The 19786-nt window shown below is 29.3% G+C and overlaps 1 protein-coding gene across 5 annotated transcripts; it reads right to left on the reverse strand.

Moving 5' to 3' along the window:
- Positions 1-796: 796 nt before the first annotated feature.
- Positions 797-18114, reverse strand: LOC107456200 (Inhibitor of growth family, member 3). 5 transcript variants are annotated; one of them, XM_016073994.3, is made up of 3 exons: positions 17826-18114; positions 12348-12458; positions 797-2247 (listed from the first exon to the last, which is right to left on the reverse strand). In XM_016073994.3, exon 3 carries the CDS (start codon positions 2189-2191, stop codon positions 947-949), a length of 1245 nt encoding a protein of 414 aa, XP_015929480.1. In that variant the 5' UTR covers positions 2192-2247; positions 12348-12458; positions 17826-18114; the 3' UTR covers positions 797-946. The 5 variants fall into 5 exon arrangements, with proteins under 5 accessions (XP_015929480.1, XP_042910569.1, XP_071038028.1 ...); XM_043054635.2 differs by lacking the exon at positions 17826-18114 and adding an exon at positions 16861-16978; XM_071181927.1 differs by lacking the exon at positions 17826-18114 and adding an exon at positions 16697-16721.
- Between the last annotated feature and the right edge of the window lie 1672 nt (positions 18115-19786).

The raw sequence follows: 19786 nt of genomic DNA on the forward strand, positions 1-19786 counted from the left end.
AAAGTACAAGAATTTGTCCAATGCCCATGAAAACAGATACAATTTCAAAAAGAAGAAATTCTTTGTTAATAGCAAAATTATTTGAATTTGAGAAGAGATCTTAGAATTTTTTTAAAAAAAAAGTCTTGTGTAAACGAAAGATAATAGGACTGGCAATCCAAAATATAAAAAATAATGACAAAATTGCCTCCAAATTTAAGGATACTGATTCTCTATTGGGAGCAATTTGTACGATACTGGCATGGATTAACAGGCATAAAATAGGTGTAATAGTTTTAGTAGTTCCTGTACGTAAGTGAAAAAATAAATATTTTTAAAAACTCAGATTTTTAAGTTGTGCAAAAAATTCTTTTTTAAATTTTTACTTACAAAAAAGGGGGAGAAAATTTCTTAAAAATGGAAAATCGTTAAGTAGTACTTAAATAGGTGGATTCGCTAGTGAAAAACAGCTGAGTATGATATAGTGATGAGGGGGAAATAGAGAGGTAGAAGCTTTTTATATATTTCTCCCACATCAAATGCATTTTTGCCATCAAATCAAGGGTAATTGCTACGAAGACTTTGTTGTTCATTTTGTTATTTACTTTGTTTAATGGTAACATAACATAATTTTTGAATTTGAAATTTGTTCAATTCTTTTTTAGACATATAATATTTATTCTTCCTGTTACTTTTATAAAAATTTGGAAAATTATAAAAATTTCAGCATATTTATTGAAATGTTTAATAATTAAGGACACCTTTGAGATATGTATGTACAAATTGTTTTTTTCTTTAAATAAGAAATACTCAAAAGGAGCAGTCACTTAAATAAATTTATTCATCGTTCCTAAAGAGGCAAAATAAAAATCAAATGGTGGAAAAAAGTAAAATAAAAAAAGAGGCAATTTGTATAAACTAAGTAAATATCACAAAGTAAATTTTCATTAATTACAATAATTTTTTGTTATTTTTCTTTCCTATTTCTTCGTTTCATGGAAGCTGAACACTGCGGGCAAAACCATTTGCCTTTTGGCGGTTGGGTAATACCAACACAGGGATAATGAAACCATTCAAACGGACAGTCTTTATAGTCACAGGCAACCATATCTCCATATGATATTTGATTGCAAACACAATACCTTGGCTCATTGGGATCATAACCATCTAAAAACATGGCATTTTCCTCAATTGCAGAAGAATCTTCCGAATCTTCCAACAAAGGTGATGGTTCGGGAGGCGGCTGTATCACCTGACTTGTGCGAGCTTTCTTATTGACTTTAGTTTTTGTTTCACTAACTATAGGAACTGTATTGGTAGACGAAGATTGTATCGGAGTAGGGGTGGCTTCTCGACTGCCCAAGGTCAGTTCTTTGCCGAGAGTTTGTCCCGCATTCACGGCTTCGTAACTGGCTTTTAAACTCGCAGTGCGACGTCCTTGTTGTACTAAATTTGACTGATTTTGAGCAGAGCCTCGTTTTAAAGATTGTTGCGTGGCAGCTATCGCTTGAGAGGCGGCCGCTGCCAAAGCATTGGTGCCCCCAAAGGTAGTTTTAGTTTGAGGAGGTAGAACTATAGTCCTTTCTTGAGCAGAGCTAGTCGAACTACTACTGCTCGTGGACGAAGACGACGGAGAATGACCCGGCAAAGTTACCCTATTTCCAGTTATGGAGTCCCTGATGACATCTGTAGCTATCGAGGAGAACACTTTATCAGTTCCAATTTGTTGTTTGTCCATTGTATATGTAATGGATAAATTTTGCTGACCATGTTTCCGCTTTTCTCCTCTCGAATAATTCGAAGATAACGAATTAACAGGGGGTGGTGGATTATCTAATTCGAGAGACCGTTTTTCTAACATTTCAGTTATCCCTGCATTATCTGCTTCTAATTCCATTTTAAACTTCTGCAGTTCTTGGTCTAGCCTTCGTATGTACCTTTCAACTAATTCATAAATTTGGTTGGCTATGTGTACTTTCTCATCAGCATCTTCGAGTGCCTTGTAATATTCGATCCTAATTTTCTCATACTCTGCATCCCTCTCACTTTGCTTTAGTTTTTTGGCATTTGGGAAGAACACTTTCACTCTTTCGTCTAAGTTGTCTGTAGCGTTGTGTACTTGCAGGTCCATCTCTCTCATCTCTGTAAATCTATCTCTTAATTCCTGAGGTAGATGTTCAATCATTTCCAAGTAATCTTCAAGATACAACATGATTGATAGTTTTTAATTGATGGATTGTTGTACAAGAGGGCTTATTATAGATATTCCTAAAAGAAATGGAGGAAATGTAAATAAAATAAGCTAAGTGAAACAGTAAATGAGTTCGCAAGTTTAAATTGATACAATATATCAATAAAATAAAAACAATGTGAATAAAGCACATTTTGTCCATTCATGTACCATTATTTGTGCTGTATTCATGTTTTGTTTTATTCATAAATAGCACAAAGTTAACCCTACCCTCATTTGTGCAAAAAGATATTACTTCAGCTATGGACTAACTAATGACTTGGATTAATTACACCAACTAGCTGAACGCATAAGAAAATACTATCACTTCAAAAAAGAACTTTATATCAATATTATTAATTTTCCGTTTTGTCAAGATTTTTATCTACACTATTAATTACAGAGTGACAGTTATTGAGTTGTGTGAAATAAAAAATAAGATTTTCATTAACTAGCTGTTCACAAATTTTATGCAAATATTATTAATTTCAATGCAAAAATTTTATGCAACTGAGCTTAGAAACAGAAGCATATCTTGCGTTTGTTACTAAGTATCTTGAAAATTACAAAAATTTTGCAGATAATCATCGAAAACTCTCGCAAGTTAAATTATGGGAGTAATTCAGTAAGAGTAATTTTTTTACTGCTGAATAATTTTATTTTTCAACCCAAAACTGAAAAAAAAGGAAAAAAAATAAACATTTATTGGTTCCATATCAAATTATGGGAATAACTAATTAGGTACTGGTATTCAAATTTTGTTAATGGCATGTTCATTACACTTGTCATCAATGACTATGCTCCGATGCAGAAAAATAGCTAAATTCTGCAAACTTTTGAAGTGTTAAGATATCAAATGGCAATTTCGATGAGCAATGAATGGCAGTTTCGATCTCAGTAAAATCGGCAGTTAGGGAATACTTTTTAGGTACTACTTCTTGATACTCTTTATCACTAGAATTAGGAAACAAATTTCCAAATCCTTTTTAACAAAAGTGGGTTCACATATAAAATAATATAAATAATTAAAAACATTTTAATTTTTAAAAAATTACTAAGTTGTAGGTGAAATGAAATAAATTTCCACATCATGTGATGTTTCAAAAATTAAAGTTTGAGAAAAGAGGGGAATTAGGAAACAAATTTCCAGATCCTTTTTAACAAAAGTGGGTTCACATATAAAATAATATAACTAATCAAAAACATTTTAAATTTTTAAAAAAGTACTGAATTCTAGGTGAAATGAAATAAATTTTCGCTTTATGTGATGCTTCAAAAATTGAAGTTAGAGAAAAGAGGGGAAAAGCAGTTTCCAAAAGGAAAAAAAATTTTTTTTTTGATATTGAGTAAATGAGAAGACAAATTTCTACTTTCTAATACATCTCTTAGTAAGTTGATTGATAAGGATTCCTTCAAATGACTAAACAAAGAACTTTAAAATATAAAAAAAACAAGTTATAAATGAAATCAAAGTTTTTAATTAAAATAGCAATGTAACACACAATTATTTTCACATCTTCTTTCTGTTATCAATACGGGGTAAATTTTTTTCTTCTTCTATAATTAGGTTCAATTCTGCCATCTAACTCAACTGGCACATTATTTTGCATTTTCTTGAGGGAGAATAAAGAGTTCTAGATGACCCGTAAACCTTTTTCATACTTGATAGACTGTAGAACATTAACGGAATCACTTGCATCTGCATAATTCATTGAAGAGTAGAAGCCTAATGTTTTTTATAATCACTGAAATGGAAGTTTTGATCTTAAGCATGGTTTTGGGGTCATTTGCTTAAACTTTGTACAGCGAAACCTCTCTGTTCCCCAGTAAAATGGAGGTTGGTGGGTCTTAGTTGTTTATCATTGACTTCGAGATATTATCAGATGCACAAGATTTTTTAAAACGATTTTAATTTTAGTTAGTGTCAGTTTCTTAATGAGGAAATGCCACTTGTGTTGGCGTCATGAAAATCGGATTGATGAATAAAATTTAGAACCGATAAAAATGATCCTGACTGCTATATGTAAAAACAAATCTATCAATGATAGAACTATTTTAAATAAATAACAATTATGTTTTTTGTTTAAGTTTGTATTTAATTTTACATCATAAAAATTAGTTTGCTGTAAAAGATGAGATGTTTCTTTGCTTGAGATGCTTAGTATTTTTTCTAAAATAACTTTTTATTTAACCTTAAACTCTAAAAATAAACCATTCATAGCTTTGTCTTTAGTGCATCCTGACTGCAATATGAGGTTGTAGTCACAGATCATCAAAAAGAGCTCACCAAATATATTTGAATACATCTTAATTTGCTAATTTGTTTTGTTAATATTTTTTGTTTTGATACTTCTACATGTTTCCTTATTTGGCCTTTTCTGCATTTAGTGCACAGGTTTTGGTGATCTCTCCCAAAAGCTTTTTTCAACACTAAGTCTATGGAAAAAATTATGTGCCTTCCAAATGTGGTCGTAAAAAGAGAAAGTTGCTACATAGAGGTGATCTTTTCTGGAGGTTTAACTGTATTTAGTATTGCCACAAAAACAAAGCAAAAAAGACAATATGGCAGCTTAATAAGTTTCATTCCAATGGCACCTGAGGTTCATATACAACCCAATTCATTCTGAAGCATACTTTTCGCCAATTTCTCCAAAAAACTAGCAATTTTTTTTCTCATTTTTAGTCTACTACATACACTTGGCTTAAAAATTTCTATTTTATCTTAGTTCTGATTTGGCTGTCGACGAATTTGTCAAATTATTACACAGAGCTCTAGCCAAAATTTGTGCAGCCTAACAAATCAGAAAGTGGTCAAATTTACCCTACATAAGATAATAGCAAAGGTCAAGCATACTGTGGTTAAAAATAACAAAAAATTATCATCAAAATAAGATTTTGGGTCATCAATGATCATACTAGTGTCTTAGAAGTGCTATATGTTAACAAACATTGCTATTAAAACAAACATAAAAAAGTTTTTTAAGTAGTAAAAGCAAAAATTGTTCAACAAATTTTGACCTAAATAAAAAATTTCAAATTGAACTTGGTACAGAATTAATTATTTTAAGAAATAAGACAAAATTAGTTAAAAAATTTTGTCTATATTTTTTGAACAGAAGAAAAGTAAGTAAAACCTCAATTTTTCAAACCTCTTTCATCCAAATAATTCTGTGTAACTAAGAAATTCCTAAGTGTTTTTTTTTCCCTCCCTTTCTTATTATAAACCTTTTTTTATTACAAACTATCTTATTTTAGCTATATATAAAGCCTTCAAAGGAAAAAAACTTATGAAGGTCTTTTACAGCATGACTATATAGAATTGATCATTTATTGTAATTAACAAAAAAATGCTTCAGTAGTTGAAGTTCGCACTTTGGATTTACTAAAAAAATCCGAAGGTTATAATTTGAAATTGTTTAAAGAATATAAATCAAGGAAATTAGCTTAATTCAATTAAATCAGCTAAAAAATCAAAACTAGATGCTGCTTCTTAAAAACGCTTTATTCAGTTATTTTTATTCATGCCTAAACACTCTCATGATTTTTCAGTTAGGTATCGTATGAGGAGCAAATTAATTCAAATCAAAAATATAAGTTTTTCAAAATTACTCATACTAGTAAAACAACTCTTAATTTAATAAATACATCAACTAATATAAGTGCCATTTTTTTTTTGAAAGTTAAATAAGTCCAGTTGGAAAATTTAAAAATATTTGCAAAGTTTAATCAATCCGAGTGATGCTTTTAAAAATTATAATTCGATGAAACATTAAAATGCAAGCTGTTATTAAAATTGTAAAAAATAAGAAAAAAAAAGGATTTTTTTTATACTAAATGAATTTATTCAACATTCAAAAATAATAACTCATATAAACACTTAATTCTTTAGTTGCAAATTATTTTACAAACAAATGAAAATTAATAATTTAAAATTTACATTCCATTTGCATCTTATCTAAGCACTCTTTGCCCTCTATTTTTTTGGTTAAAACCTCTATTATCAATATAACTAGACTTAAATACACATAAATATATGAGTGTCCTCCCTAGGCTGTTTTTGAAGGGGGCCCCCGCCCTGCTTGCACTTTGAACCCAATAAATATGTCCTCTTTGTAAAAGTAAGCCGCCATTCCTAAAAAACATTGCCTTTTTATTCTAATTCTATATTGAAAAAATTTAGTCAATGTTTTTAAATAATAATTACACACTGGTGAAATTATTTGTGCTTATAGGTTTAATTCTGATTACTATTACAAATATTTACTTTGTCAGGATTATTCTCAGCAGGTTAAATTTTTATAAGTATCTTTTTTCGGGGGAAGAGCATTAATTTTTTTTAAGAGATTTTAAAATTAATTATTTAAATAAATACCTTAGCATGCCATTAATTATTTTTATTAACAACAAATCTTTCTCTTATTTTGATAATGAAAGATAATTACTGTTTGAAATATACTCATAAAATAGTATGAAAGGATAATTTAAAAATTACTGAGCATAAAATTCAGTTATTACATTATATTGCACATTTTGACAAATATTTACAATGTTAAGTGAGCCCCCTTTCAAAATTCAAAGTGCCCTTTTCACAAAAGCACCCTACTTTTTTTTTTTTTTTTTTTTAATTCTTAGAGAGAAGTCTGTATAAATACAGTGAGTCCTCTAAACTGGATTCCAGACTAGAGAAACTTAGAATTCAAAAATTTTATAATTCTGGCTTTTTTTTCTTGAAAGAAGGTTCCTATATAAAATAGAAATTCTTTACTTCTTCGTCCATCTGTTAATATGCATGTTCATAATTATTCTACCGGTTGATAAACAAAACAAAAAATTTTAAAATAGAAGATGAGTTATCTGAACAGTTAAAGTTTTTAATTAGAAATACCTGCAGCGAACACCCGCAACGCATCAAGAAAAAATGGCAAAAAAGTATCAGGGCTCACGGTACGCATTCGCCGCCTCGCCAAATACGATAAAATTGTAAATTTGACGGTGCTACAATGTTTGTTTCACCAAAGTATTACAAACGATTTTACTACCGAAAAGAAAATTATTCATTACCTTTGACTAGATCTAAAAAAATATATTAAAGAGAATTTTTTTGAAAAAAAACTGCATTTTCATTCGATTACAGTAATTGTCGTTCGATATGAATAATAACCAATAAGAATAATTATACGTCCTGAAAATGCAAACAAGAGAGATTATGTAAGCATGAAATAAACTATTATAAAATATATATTAACATCTTTCTTCCTGGATCATGTGATATTGCATAACTAAATTCTTCTCTACAGTTTGTGTCAATAAAACAGACTGAGAGGTAGTAAGATGTATATTATCCTCCAATTATTTTTGCAGAAAATATATTAACTCATGGCAATAATATATTGTTTATTAAAATAAACTGATTGTAAATCATGAAAATGGTTACTAAAATAATAAAATTTAACCTTGATTTTATCTTTACAGATTACTAGTCTTCAATGCTAGATATAGTATATTACCATCTGCACTCCATTAACATGTGAAACCCGAGCCAAAGTATGATAAAAAAATCTCTGTGAGTAGTATAAAAAAGAATAGAACAGAATAAAATAATTAACTTATTTTCACGCATGATAGAAAAAATTTTTAACTCAAAATGAGAGACTTAAAGAATGTAATTATATAAAAAAAAACATCAAGTGTCACTTGATAGAATGATAGATGAAGGTTGACATAGTCGATAATTAAATCCCCAAATTCCCTACAGGTCCTGAATATGATACTCAGAATTATTCTAATTTTCTCCCTCAGCTGCTAATTAAAAAGGAAAAGGATTATTTATATATATATATAAAATTGAGTTATAATTTTGCTTACAATATATTTTTCACGTGCGATTATTTCAAAAATTTCACGTTTTAACATATTTAATTCATTACAGCACACAATTGGAATCACTGTTTATATACTATATAGGTTAATTATATACTATATATAATAACCTTAATCGTACAAACTCATCAAGTTTTTTTTCTTATTTTTTTTTGCATTTTTAGATCAATGATGTAGTTTTAAGGAATCTTTGAATTTAACTAATATTTAAAGCAGAAATTTATGAAAATTTTACACTACTAATTATTTTATATCTAAACTAATATATAAAGACAAAAATAATTAAAATGTAAAAAAAGTGTAAAATGCAATGTCAGAAAAATGTAACATCATTGGATTTTTTTAAATATTTTTTTTAAAAATAAAACTGCAAATTTATAGGCGGTATTAATTTTAATTTACCATATTAATGAAAATGACTAATATATATCTAATATATATTTGTCGCAAAAAATCAAAAGTAGTGCATTTCACTAAGGCAAAATTTTTTTACATACTCAGAAATAAACGATAAAAATAGTCTAATAATAATTTTAAAAACCATGAATAAGAATTCTGAATAAAGACTAGAGCTTTCCAATAGTGGTTCATAATTAATTGTTCAAACGCATAGAATTCCTTGATATCTATTCAAATTTGTTGAAATCATCGATGAAACATTTACAAATGTGTCGAGATTTATGACATAATGTATTAAAAAGAGTGAAAATTAGAAATCCATTTTATAATTTATACTTAAGTATAAAAATCTTTGATATAATATATACAAATGTGTTGAAATCCTTGATATAACGTATACAATTGCGTCCAGACTCACACTACAAATGTAACATTTTCTATAAGCATTTGGAAACTTAAAGTTTCCCAAGTTTGGAAACTTAAAGTTTCCAAAATTTAAACATATGGATGTCAATTTAACTGGATTGCATTTCCTCCAAATCATAGCAGACTTAAAATATGCTTGAAAAGGTGTTAAATCAGTTTTTTTATTAATAAGAAAAGTACAGTAGAAAAGTCCTTTATAACAACAAATTTAGTTAAGTAGTTGGAATTGTCGCACAGCGAGCTTGCTGCTATTAAACAAAAACACACATTTAATACTAAAATAGCAAAATGGTTTTTGACATCATTGAATACTGGTTTCAAAAGGAAGCTGTTAAGAAAGGAAATTAAGGGTAGGGTTGTTATGTGGTCAATAAAAGGTATATTCTTTTGAAATGTGATGAAGAATTGAAGATCCTTAAAAATAGCAGAAATATCTATTATAAAAAGAAACATAAGCTAGTTGGTGGTCGCCAACACATGTTGACTTTATAAACATGAAGGATTAAGATTGCTGGAAGAAAATGTTTTTTTTTTTTGGTATTCATACCATAAATAAATAAAATTGTTTTCCGCTTTCTTCTTTTTCATACAATATTACTCTGTTAAATAGTAAAATTTATTTACCTTAAAAAAATTTAATAAACTGGTGGAAGTAGATTAATTTTTATCCGTTATAGACATTCAATTTCTGCAACTTTAATATAAGCATTTTGAAGTTTACTTCGAAACGTTTCCGAATAACAAATATCTTATAATAGGTATTATTTGCAATAGTGTGCTTTTTCTGTATATCAAAATGGAAAAATTAGCAATTTTACTTTGCACAGTAGTTTTTTTAAAAAATCAAAATGCAATTAGTATTATTATTCGGAAAAGAAGCACTAAATCAAAAGATTAAGGCAGTTGTGACTCTTATTAACATAAAATTATAAAAAAGAATTATAAAAAATTATAAAAATACATTTCAAAGAAAACAACAGATGAAAGTTTGATGGTGCTAAGTCAGTGCTGTATGGCGGATGAGCCAGTACTTCCCATTCACGTCAGTATCCCATCCAGTTCTTTATCAGAACATTTATTCTGCCTTTATTAAAAAACCTACATCACTTATGCACATTTCCAACATTCATTGCAACTTTACCATAAACTTTAACAAGCTGTTGGTAAATTTCAGCAGGATGAACTTTTATTGTATTTAAAAACCGAATAACAGAACGCATTTCACAATCAGCAGGATTACTGATTGTCATGGGGACAAAGCACTTTAACCATACAATCAACAATGGCAGACTTAAAATGTTATAACGGCATGAGACTTCGAAAATAGTTGCTGACCTTAAACTGACGTCACTTGATAGGATGCACAATCGGTTTTTACTTTTAAAATGACCCTTGTAACTTATTCGGATAAAAGAGTATCGTTTTCAGGATATTTTCAAGATATCCTAGAAATTTCCCAGATTCTTATTTAGAAGATTTTGCAGTAGAGGAGTATTCATCATTATAGCATAGCTGCCAACCTCTAGTTATAAAAATGCAGAAGATAGACAAAAAAAAAAAAAAAAATGCAGAAGAAATGCCTAAAAATGCAGAAGATTCGCAAGCACATACTAATTACCAATAAATTTATAAAAGAAGCGGATTTTAACTATTTTGATTAATTATTTATTTATAAATCCACTTATTATGAGTAAAAAAAAGCAATACTCATCTTTTTTTTAAAACAAAAAAGGAAATATTTTTTAAAAAAACTTTCGACCAGCTACTTGATGGTACAATATTCGATTAAAAATGTAGTTACGGCCTTGCCAAACGCTGTTACAAGAGAAACAGCGACGTCTGACTTAAAGAAAATACTAGCTATCAGGCAGATGGGTAAAATGCAGAAGATCTTATCTTCTGCGCATAAAAGAGGAAAAAATAGCTAAAATAAGTAAAAATGCAGAAAGCTTCTGCAAAATGCAGAAGGGTTGGCAGCTATGTTATAGCAATAGCCAGAATAATAAAATAAAAAATTTGTTGACAATAGATTTCCTACAAAGAAATAGTACTGTTAATAGTACACATAATAGAAAACTGATAGATTCAAGAAAATTGGTAATCTTTGCAATGAGCTAAATATTATTTTACTGTGCCTGGAGAAGAAAACTGATAACCATAGCCTCTTACCACAAACCTTGTTACTTTTAGTCATTAAAACAGCTTTCGGCATTAGCATGTGGGTAATCATAGATATAAAAGTTGCAATAGTTTCTGTTTTGATCTGATAAGTGAAAATATAACATTCATAAACAGCGGCACAGACAAAAGTAGCAAAGATTTTCATATCTACATCAAAATAAACTCAAAGTTTTGGCGATTTGCCTGCAGTAGCCAGCGAGAAACTAGAAGGAAATAAAATTCCTAAAAAGGGCCAATTTGAAAGGTATAACTCTTACACCTATAAGTAGCCACACCGGGACAAACCTTTTTTTCTTTAAATTTTCACAAGCTTAAAATTTTTGGGGCACCTTTTTGATAGTTGCAGCAAACAGATACCAATATAGAAGTATACGAGACAGAGAAAGTTCTGGACGTAGAACTAGGGTTTTTAAATGGTGGCAATTTGAGCATCGCTATCTTACATTGCAGTTTCGCTTTTAACTGTCAAGTTATTTTAATGATTTGGGTACAGAAATTGTCATTTTTTACTGCAAAAATCAAGTGTTTAGTACAAAATCAATTATACTTCAAATGTAAAAATTGATCATTTGAATTATAAGCATGAAAATTTTAAGTTTTTGTAACGACTGCATATTCACTTGAAGCAGCTGCCGCTCAGTGTGGCAGTGGTAACGTTTGCTTCCAGTGGAGGAATTTAATTATTTTCTAAAAAAATAAATCATCTACATAATGTTTGAAAGAACCAAACCCCATTTTGCAACAAAAAAATGCTGTGAACTTACACATAAACCTCTATCCTTTGAAACTTTCAGTAAAGTGCTGCCATCTATTTTTCTAAATTGCATCTACATTGACTTTTCCCAAGATAGATTCTCGTTTGACAAAGAGATGAAGTCTAAATAAGCTTCTCCCGATATATATATATTCAGGTATTACAATACGATGTGCTAAAAAGAATTCCCCCGATTAATACTCGTGAGTGACATTTTGGAACATCAGTTCTGTGCCCCCGATATTATTTCAAGCATGACAGTTAGAAAACAAAAAGATAGAATCAAACTATAAAACAAAGACATTGTTTAGATATTGAGAACATCATAATATTTGCGAATTTCGATTTTAAAGAGAAATGAATTATCAAATAGTGAATATAATTTAAAATTATATCAGCAAATATTAGGATGCAACAAATTTGAAGGATTGCTATCTTCTTTGCAATAAGTGATCAAAGATACAATAGAATCTGCTTGCAAGAAGCAGGACAAATTACCTATAAGTGAAGATTATCGTTAAATTGTCTTCCAGCAATGTGCAATCCAAGGATCACTAGTTTAATTTAACAATCTGATGAGCAGTGTGATTCATGAAGACGACTTACAATCTATGGAATAATAGAGATAACTCATGAGTCAAATAATACTATGACTAGATCACACTTCATTAAGGTGTATCTCAAAAAAACTTCTTTTTTTTTCAATATTCAGAATTTCCATGTCTTTAAAAAATTGTCTCTGATTCACATATTTACCAAAATATTATTCGGTCATAGCGATGAGCATTAGGGTCTCATAAAATTAGCCTGAAATTTCGTTTCTTGGGGCCAAAAAATTTAATTTTACTTGCTTTTAAAAAATGTATTAATTTAATACAAATTTTAATTTTCAAGATCAATGAGGTAAGGTAATGATCAAAAAATTACAAATGAAATGTAATATTTAGGTCTTAATTAAACTCTTTTCCAACCCAAAATGGCAAACTAACTTCAAGAATAAATTTAAATTTATAAGTATTATTTATTATAATTATGTGTATTTGTTAATGAAAATTAAGATTTTCCCATTGATTCTATGACCTATTGCTACAGTACATATATAAATTTTTTACTATTACTATGCATTTTTGAATTTTAAAACTGAAATTTGTTTTATATGTACGTGTTTTTTTTTTAATTTAAATTTATGTCTGACCCCATCAAAAATAAATAAATGAAAACTTAAGGCTTATTCTAGGAGAACCAAAGAATATCATTTAGACTAAAAGAAATTCTGGTAATTATGTAAGAGCAGTAACAGCTTTTTTTATCGACTTGAAATTTTGAATTAAAAAAATAAATTATTTTTTTTGAGATACATCCTAATACACATGACATTCACAGAATATTTTTGAGAATCTCTGAAGAAAGGAAAAAATTTTCATATAATTGCAATTGATATTAAAAACTAATCTTTTGCTTACAGTGCATTGCTAACATAGCAGTTTGTCATTCTGGTGCACTTGTACGAACTGTAAGCAAAAGGTTATAACAACTTTCTTATTTTATGAAATTTAAGTTTGAAGTATTGTACACATTCCTTCTTCCATAAATCATATTTTTAGAATTGTTGCATGGATTGATTTTATAATAGAATATTAGATGGACCAAAAACCAGTGCATAAAATAAATTTAAAAAATGTTTGAACATAACTATTTTTACTTCATTACAAACGAAAATGTGTAAAAAAATTATTAATTAGTATCTATTAGTACACATTAAATATAAAATTAGTATCTATTCAACACTTTTACTAGAAATCTCTAAAAGTCCTCCAAGATACTTCCAAAAAATAAAGTTTTAATAAATAATTAATGTTTAAATTCAGCTAAATTTTAAAAAAAAAAAGTTTAAAAATTAATTTAAATCTTTTTACAGATGAAGATAAATTTTCTTCTTCTTTTTTTTTTTTTTGAAATTCAGTATGCTATTTTAATTTTGCTCCCCTTCCTTTTAAAATTGGACATAAGCAACAATATGTCACGTAGTGCCCATTTTCACTTAGCCTTTTGGGCCTGAATTTCCATAAATAAAAAATACAACCAGAATAAAATATTTTTGAAAATTATGTAATTTGTTTTCTAATTTTAATTAACTTTTCACATTTCGGAAATTTTCTTAAAAATTACTGATGTTTCAATGTTACATATTATGTGAACTTAGGAAAAATCAGAATAATTTTATTTAAGAAACTCAAATATGTATGTAGATTTATAAATTATGCAGGCATATAACAATTAAAAAGGATCAAACAATATGAAAACAAAGAAAATAAAAATAGCAAATTAACAGGAAAAATCTGATCAATAAATGTCGAATCCTTTAGGATATTGGTAGGAAATGTCATGCCCATACCTATGTTAAAATGGTTACAAAGTTTCAGCAACAAGGTGGTAGCACGTAAGAAACTAAACTAAATAAGTTAGAACAACAAAAAAAATGGTCATCAACAAATAGGAAACTAATATACATCACTGAATAGAGCAAACTTGACGAATAAAACTTAAAGCCAAATCCAGATAATTTGGGGATTTCATTTGGCACCACTGACTTAGTGGTTGGGCAGCTCAGACGAGCGAGTCACATCAACCATAGGTCTATAGTATCCAAACCAAAGGGCATGACTAGTGAAACGAAGTTCGGCAAACACCTAACCGGAATGTCTTGCAGTTCCAGGACCTTAATACAATGTAGTTCTAGATGCTCAAATCTTTGAGCAGAAAAAGACCTCACACTCACAAAGAATGTGTCATGAAGCAATACAGAAATGTCCCCAGATTTATTTATTTTTAGCCTTATCCCTCCAGAGTCAAAAGATTTCTTGAAGAAATTAAATAAAATTAGATGCTTTTGTGGAATTGTTTTTACAGAGAAAATAAAAGAAGAATGAAATGTCACTATTAAAAACAAATCATTTCATTTTGAAGATGCTGTTCTTAATCTGAAATAAGGAACCAAAAAGAAATGACTAAGAAACAAAAAAAATTTAATGTCTACATTGAAGAAAAATCTTTCCACTTTCAAGAGGATGTTCTCAATCTGCAACTAGTATTGCCTACCGGGGACTAAGAAGCTGCCAACAAGTACAGTCAGTCATATCAGCTGCTTCTAAAACAGTAGAAATTATATAGGTATACCATGTCTTCTTTTTAGATGGCAGGTGTTTTCTTGAAATGTAATAGTAGCAAGCGTTTAGGAGTCAATGTTAAGTTTGGTACAGTTCAACCTTTTAAAAATAGAAAAAAGTGCAAACAATACTCTTCTCTGAAAGTACCTGACACACCCAATGCTATAAGAAATGGTTGAGTGTTTAAAGTTATGGGCATAATCCTTAATCAATGAGAAAACACAAAACAGAAATAAGAAAAAAAGTATAAATCACATAATTATGATTATTATCAACAATGAAATTATTGTTGATAATAATCATACAAATCATTTGTACAAAAGAATTTTGCACTATATCCAAAATAATCACCTAGTCAAAGCAACAATGAGGTAGTGGCACATAAGAAACTGAAATGAAATACAGAAGTGGCAAATTTAAAGCTACCACTAGGCAGAGCTACACTATATTTTCTTAAAAACTAAAACAATGTACAAAAACTGATCAATTACAAGATTTTTAATTAGAATATTAGAATTGGTAAAAATTTGTTTTTTCAAAATCTTCTCATCATGACCAAATTTTGGGAACTTCGTGAAGAGTATCCGTCCAAATTTGAGAATACATTTTATGAAAAGTACAATTGTATTTATCTAACTCTCAGACTAAAGCCTACAAGAAAACTAAACATCCAATGCATAAGATTTATAAATATGTTAGGAAAATTAATTTAAAAGGTCAATTATTTATATCAAATTCATTTTAAGGATATTTTCCTCTCGATATCTCTTCAAACTATCTGAAATCGCCAAGTAAAACTGCCAGAATGTTGCCATTGGAATAATTTAAAAAAAAGAAACTAAATATGGGCTTGCCTGTGAATAAATCAGTTTACCTTTCAAGTTTGTCCTATTCTGTAATTCTTTTGGTTTCTTACATCCCACTCTCTATTTGTCGCTGAAATTTGATTACATACTCATTGGTATTGATATGGATATTTCTCCAAAATTTTAATTAACTGATCTAAAAATATAGCCCTTTGCTACAATAATTAATCAGTAAATATTTTAATTGCTGTAGAACAAAATTAAATGACAGAAAACTCTAAAAAAAAAATAGCGAACATAATTAGTAATTTGAACAAGATTTAATAAAATATTTTAATTTATAAATTTCGTCGGATTCCCAAAATTTGAATATATATTTAACATTTTTATTGTATAAATTGGATTACAATCTAACTTTGGCGACTAGGGTAAATTAACCAAATAAATAAATACTGTATTCATAATTGAAACTATTAAGGAGAACAGATAGTTCCTTAATTACAAATAATTCATATAGATCTTGAATAAGGAAGAACCTCTTAGCATTTTGAAATAATATAAAAAGTTAATCAGATTCCTTATTTCAACAAAACTCTGAATTTAAGTTATAGATCACTGACATAATGAAATGAATCAAATTTAAACCAAAAATTAAATATTGGAACACGAAATACATTTGTTAAGTAACTTTGCTGTACATTTATTAAGCAAAGAGATAAACCTTTTAATTATCATATGCAATATCCTTTTAAAAAGAAGTAAAACACTATTTAGAAAATTACAATGAAATTGATAAGAGGGTAAATTTTTTTGTTAACACTGTATTGAAATGTAATGACTCAAATATTTATTAGATTGATTCTTAATTCCTTACATAGTTATTTTAATGTGGTTATCTCGTAAGAGAACAGTTGAAACATTTAGAATGAATTTCTGTCAACTGTTGCACAGATTTTGTACATTAATGCCAAATTTTTAAGTCACTTGCTACTAAAGTCGTACTAATAAAAATTTACATATAAGATTTCAATGAAATACCTAAGGCATTGACTTTCATAAGTTAATAACCGAAAAACCATATCCAAACCCCTATAAAATATTAATTTCCTTTCTAAATAATCAAAATGTAAGTCTGGCAGATTACAAGGCCTCAAGTGTTTTATTAGCCAAAGTACAATACATATCTGAAAATCAAAATCTCACAATTAAACAAAAACTAAAAGATTAGCTACAGGATTTAATTGTTTCTGCTGCTAAACATAGCACCATGATTTAGGCAATAATGAAGTATTGGCTGTAGGTATCAATTAAAATATTGCAGTTTCACTATTTATTATTATATTAGCGTCTTTGTTTATATTAGTTCCCTGCATTGAAAGATCGCCCCTCACCCTCAGAAAAGGGAGTTATTTTTGTCTACATAAAACAGAACTGTAGACTTTCTTATATACGCCACATTAAACATTGCTTAAAGTAGATCGTAACATGGGTATTACGCAATGCAGCAAAAATCCTTTTGCAAATTAGGAATTACTGCACTCTTGAAATATATATATTGTTAACATTTAAGGACGGTTTTTAAGTAGTTTCCTTGCATTATGTTTTATTACAAGCTCATTGAAATAAGTGACACGCGTAAGCGATTATATAGGTGTAAAAAAAGTGCATACGTATATTTTTTTATAAAAAAAAAATCTTGTGCAAAACGATTTTCTTTTTCATAAATCTATGCCATTTTATAGCTAATTCATTACTCTATGACGCCTTTAAAATAAATATTAAATCTAATAATAATTGTAATCTTTTTCGCAAGGCTAACACAAAGGAACATTGTTACGTTTAGTAGACTATGATTTCTAAGTTAAGATTAAAATTGAACAAAAAATATGACACAAATGAACAATATAACTAATTTAACCAATAAATTTTATTTAAACATAACTAAAAGATAAAAAATAAATAATATATGTAACGTTTATGAGCCCGATTGCGCTGCTACCCACCTTAGTAAAAGTTAAGTAGCAACGGGCAAATGAATATGTCTGTTCACAAATATTTCAAAATTCGAATTAGCCACAACAAATAAGAAATATAATAATATTTTTTAATTTTAGAAAAGTCCACATGCACGTTAGAGTTTCAAATTTTATTGTTGACGTGTCATTCAGGAATTGCCTCCAAAAATCATTACAATAGCTAAGCTGCCATCTTTTTTTCTTACACAAGAATTATTTTTAATTAATCAACAAATGTTTGATAAAACTTAAACTAGGTTAAATAAATTGAAAACACGAAGAAAAATTATTATTTAAAAAATATATTCAACTGCCATAAAATTCATGCTGCTTACCAGGCAGTATTTAAGTTAGTATAATACTAAACTTTTAGAACCACATCGCTGTATCTGCGCTACAGTAAGTCATTGGTTCATTCTGTTTTCACTTATGCACTTTTATCAACTCAACCGGTATGTTTCAAACTACAGTTTGAGCTTTCTTGAAGAGCCAGAAGTTGTGGTTCATGCACTTGCGAAGGAGTATGAGAACTTGATTGGTGAAATATATTTCCCCCCGAAAAAATCAAAGATTTGGTTTTCATTTTCTCTTGACGGTTCGTCTGCCGGATAAAGTGAGAATGCTATTTAAGTGTTTTACCTTCGAGGGGTTACTTAGTAAGGGGCACTTTAGGGTCATTCCTCGATGATCCGAAAGCAATACTGATACAATTTAGCAATACTCAATTTATACCGGAGGGTAGATGATTAATCCCCTGATCTCCGTACCTCGCTATCCAACCATGCGCACACTTTTCCATGTCACTGGGCACATTACATTAGAGAAGATTCTGATCGCTGACATCCAGCCTTTACTATGGAGAATAGAACCCAGACCGAAGTTGTATTAAATGAAAACTCCAGCCACCACACGAATAGGTGGCATGAACAAGAATTATTTCAAAGCAAAAATCACACAAATTAAGTAATTGCTCTCTCTTTTAAGAATTTTATTACTAAAAATTGAGGGGGGGAAAGAATTTAAAGGGGAATTGACGTCGTTTCCCCCCCCTCCCAGTAAATTTTCTTTCGGGGGGGGGGCCTACAGGTATTTCCATTATCTACATATGAAGTGTTTTTAAAAATATGTGTGCTTCCTATGTTTAAGACATAATAAACTAAAAGCATTTCTTAATCTGTTATAGGAAAGCTAATTTTCGTTTGATAATCATTAGAAATTGCTTTATTTTTTATTATAGAATTATACCTTGAGAGCCAGTTTAGCATTTGTTGTTGTTGTTAATTTACGTCGCACTAGAGCTGCACAATGGGCTATTGGCGACGGTCTGAGAAACATCCCGGAGGATGATCCGAAGACATGCCATCACAATTTTGATCCTCTGCGGAGGGGATGGTAACCCCCGCTTCGGTAGCCCGACGACCTGCGCGCGAAGTCGAGCACTTTACGGTAGCACAGTTTAACGAGGACCAATACCGCACACCCTCGGTCCCTACGCAGACTGATCCAAGTGGTCACCCACCAGTTCACAGGAAATAATAATTTTGCCAAAACAGATGCTAAATTAAAAATTATCTATGATTTCTATTAGGGTAATTTTTCAAAACACAGAAAATGTACAATTTTTTCCCATTCGCGATCGCAACACTCGAATACGCCATCTGGGGAGAGACCGGTTTCATGCCTTTAGCCCTTCTCCCTTCCCTCTCCTCCTCTTTTCAGTTGTATAGGAATGTACTACGATATTTTCCCTTTTCTTAATATTTTTCCTTTTTATTTAATAAGAATATTTTTTAAAATTTCCATAATACTTTTCTTTAGAACTATGTTTAATGTAGTTTTCAGTTCCATATAGTTTTTCAAGTTAAAAGATTTCAATCTATATGAAAATCAAGAGAGAAACTAACGTACTTCCTTCCTCTATGACTTTCCACACGCTAATGGGGAAAGCA

Source organism: Parasteatoda tepidariorum, chromosome 6 (assembly GCF_043381705.1).
Source record: "Parasteatoda tepidariorum isolate YZ-2023 chromosome 6, CAS_Ptep_4.0, whole genome shotgun sequence".
Classification (NCBI taxonomy): domain Eukaryota; kingdom Metazoa; phylum Arthropoda; class Arachnida; order Araneae; family Theridiidae; genus Parasteatoda; species Parasteatoda tepidariorum.